Source organism: Osmia bicornis, unplaced genomic scaffold (genome assembly GCF_907164935.1).
Source record: "Osmia bicornis bicornis unplaced genomic scaffold, iOsmBic2.1, whole genome shotgun sequence".
NCBI lineage: Eukaryota > Metazoa > Arthropoda > Insecta > Hymenoptera > Megachilidae > Osmia > Osmia bicornis.
Genome location: NW_025791035.1, coordinates 99,143 through 101,878, shown reverse-complemented (window position 1 = coordinate 101,878; position 2,736 = coordinate 99,143). Strand labels below are relative to the sequence as shown.

Sequence of the window (2,736 nt, the reverse complement as noted above, 5' to 3'; positions counted from 1 at the left end):
TTGTGGAAAAAATACAGAAAAGGAAAGCACATTGTACTGAACGATGCGACACAACACCATAAACTTTATTCTGTAAAGAACGCGCATACATGAAAATATAAAAGGAACTAGATTACAGATGGCGCAAGAGTGCCGCTTTTAGTTACCTTCCAACACTCCCCCGTAAAAAGGCAATTTCTTGCGCCAATTGCACCAAAAAACAAAAATAATTCAATGTCTTAAACCTATTTCTTGAATGCACTTTTCGTGCTTTGGGATTGACAGTCCTTTGGTTAAGACGTCTGCAGGCATCTTTTCAGTCGGAAGTTACCCGATTCGAATTTCACCTCTTTCAACCGACTCACGCACAAAATGATATCTAATGTCGATGTGCTTTGTACGCTCATGGTAAACTGGATTTTTCGCCATTAACCCAGCACTTTGATTATCACACAAAATCAGTGTTGTTTTCAGTTTTCCAACGACTTCAGTTAAAAATCTTCGCTGGTAGATGCTTTCTTTTGCCGCTTCTGATAGCGCCATATATTCCGCTTCAGCACTTGACATGGCGACCGTCTTCTGCTTTCTTGATGACCAGCTGATTGCACCGCCGAAAAGTCGGAAGACGTAGCCGGTGTATGATCTTCTGTCGTCAATGCTTGCACCCCAATCAGCATCCGAGAATCCAATCAATTCATTCTCAGTTTTAGTGAAGACAATTTCCATCTTTTCGGTCCTCTTGATGTAACGCAATACTCGCTTTGCAGCCTTCCAGTGTTCTTCACCTGGATTGTCATTGAATTGGCTGAGCGCGCTCACCGCGTGAGCTATATCTGGACGCGTACTTGTAGCTAAGTACATCAAGGATCCGATGAGGCTTCTATACGGAACTTGGTTCATTCTGTCCCTTTCCTCTTCGGTAGTTGGACACATTTATTTTGAAAGTTTTACTGCGGGATTCATTGGTGTAGCGACAGGCTTACAGTCTTCCATGTTAAACCGTTTTAACACATCCTGTACATATTTTTTTTGTGACATGCGAAATTCATTTTCGCTTTGTCTTGAGTGAATTCTATCCCCAGACAATAATGAAGCTGTCCTAAGTCCTTCATTTCAAAAGATGCTGCGAGATTTTGTTTTAATTCAATAACCTTCTTCTTATTATTTGAGGCTATAATTAAGTCATCCACGTATATTACAATTAATGTCAATTTTCCGTCTTCCTTGTGAAGGTATACACAAGCGTCGGCGTCAAGTGGCTTCAAATTAAATTCTTTCAGCCTCAGGTCGAGCTTTTTGTACCACTGACGACCGGACTGCTTCAGTCCGTATATCGCTTTTCGCAAAAGACATACCTTGTTTCCGGACATTTTCTGACGTTGTTGATCATCCAGCATTGCAGGTAATCCTTCCGGAATCTCCATATAAATCTCCTCATCAATGTTTCCGTTTAGGTAAGCGCTGGTGAAATCAAGTTGATGAACTTCAAGTCCGAGTTCCGCTGCGAGTCCTATTACGATTCGAAAAGAGCTAATTCTAGCTACCGGTGCAAAGGTCTCATGGAAGTCAATGTTCGGTTCTTGTGAAAAGCCTTTGGCTTCTACCCGAGCCTTCCGACGTTCCACAGTCCCATTTGCTTTGAATTTGGTACGCAGGACCCACCTCGAACCTATAATTTTTTTATCTTTTGGTCGACCAGGGCCCACGTTCCATTTCTTTCTAAAGCTTGATACTCCTTCTGCATAGCTTCTTTCCATTTGTGTGCTTCTGACGTCGACATGGCTTCCCTCGCAGTACGTGGATCCCCTTTTTCAGTCAATCCAGCATATTCAGTTAAGTGACATGACGAAGGTTCCTCGATACCAGCTAGATTCATTTCGGGATCTTCTCCTTGTTGGTCTGGTGTTTCCTGATCTTCTCGATGCTCTTCTCCTGGATTTTGGCCATCTTCAGGTTCTCTTTGGGTAGGAATCATGTGTGGTTGCATCCTAGGTCTACCTCTTTTGCCTGTGAGGACTTTCCTCGGACGTCCTCGTCCGACTTTCATGCTTGGTACAGCTTGTCCTTCGTGAGTATTCGACGGATGATTTTCTTCATGTTCACTTTCTGGAGCATTTATATCTTCCGTGTTTTGATTTACAGAAGTAAATTCCAACTGATCGTTATCCTCTTCTTCCGTGTCGATCGAAATTGGATCTCTCTTCTAATGCTGTGAGATTTCTTCGTTCATGAAGTCCTTAAACTCCTGTTGCCCTTCAAAAGCTTTGACGAACCTGACGTCACGACTTCGACAAATTTTTCTTGATTCCGTAACCCACAACCTGTAAGCCTTGGAATTTGTTGAATATCCAACAAAAATACATTTGGTTGTTCGTTCACCAAATTTTCCTTTGGCTATTTTTCTTTCAGTTGACTTATTCAACATATAGGCTCTGGTTCCAAAAATTTGGAAATGGATTGCAGTTGGTATTTTACCCGTCCAGACTTCATGAGGTGTTTTGCCATCCAGACTTCTTGTTGGACATCTGTTACGAATGTAAGCCGCAGTCAAAATCGCCTCTGCCCAAAAGCTTGGAGGGAGGCCGGACTGAAGCAACATGCATCTCGCCATTTCCACGAGTGTCCTATTTTTACGCTCTGCAATGCCGTTTTGTTGGGGAGTATATTCCGTAGTGAGTTGATGACATATTCCCAGCGGAATCCCAGTGAAAATATGATTGTTAAAATTTTCGACTAATCGCTTCTAAGAGGCGAAGC

The 2,736-nt window shown here is 42.5% G+C and overlaps 1 protein-coding gene across 1 annotated transcript; it reads right to left on the bottom strand.

Moving 5' to 3' along the window:
* Positions 1–306: 306 nt before the first annotated feature.
* On the bottom strand, positions 307–912 carry LOC123988629 (secreted RxLR effector protein 161-like). Its single transcript, XM_046289373.1, has one exon. It carries the CDS (start codon positions 910–912, stop codon positions 307–309), a length of 606 nt encoding a protein of 201 aa, XP_046145329.1.
* Between the last annotated feature and the right edge of the window lie 1,824 nt (positions 913–2,736).

Excerpts from the sequence above, each read along its gene's own strand:
- LOC123988629 (XM_046289373.1), bottom strand. The coding sequence starts at position 912 with ATGTGTCCAACTACCGAAGAGGAAAGGGACAGAATGAACCAAGTTCCG.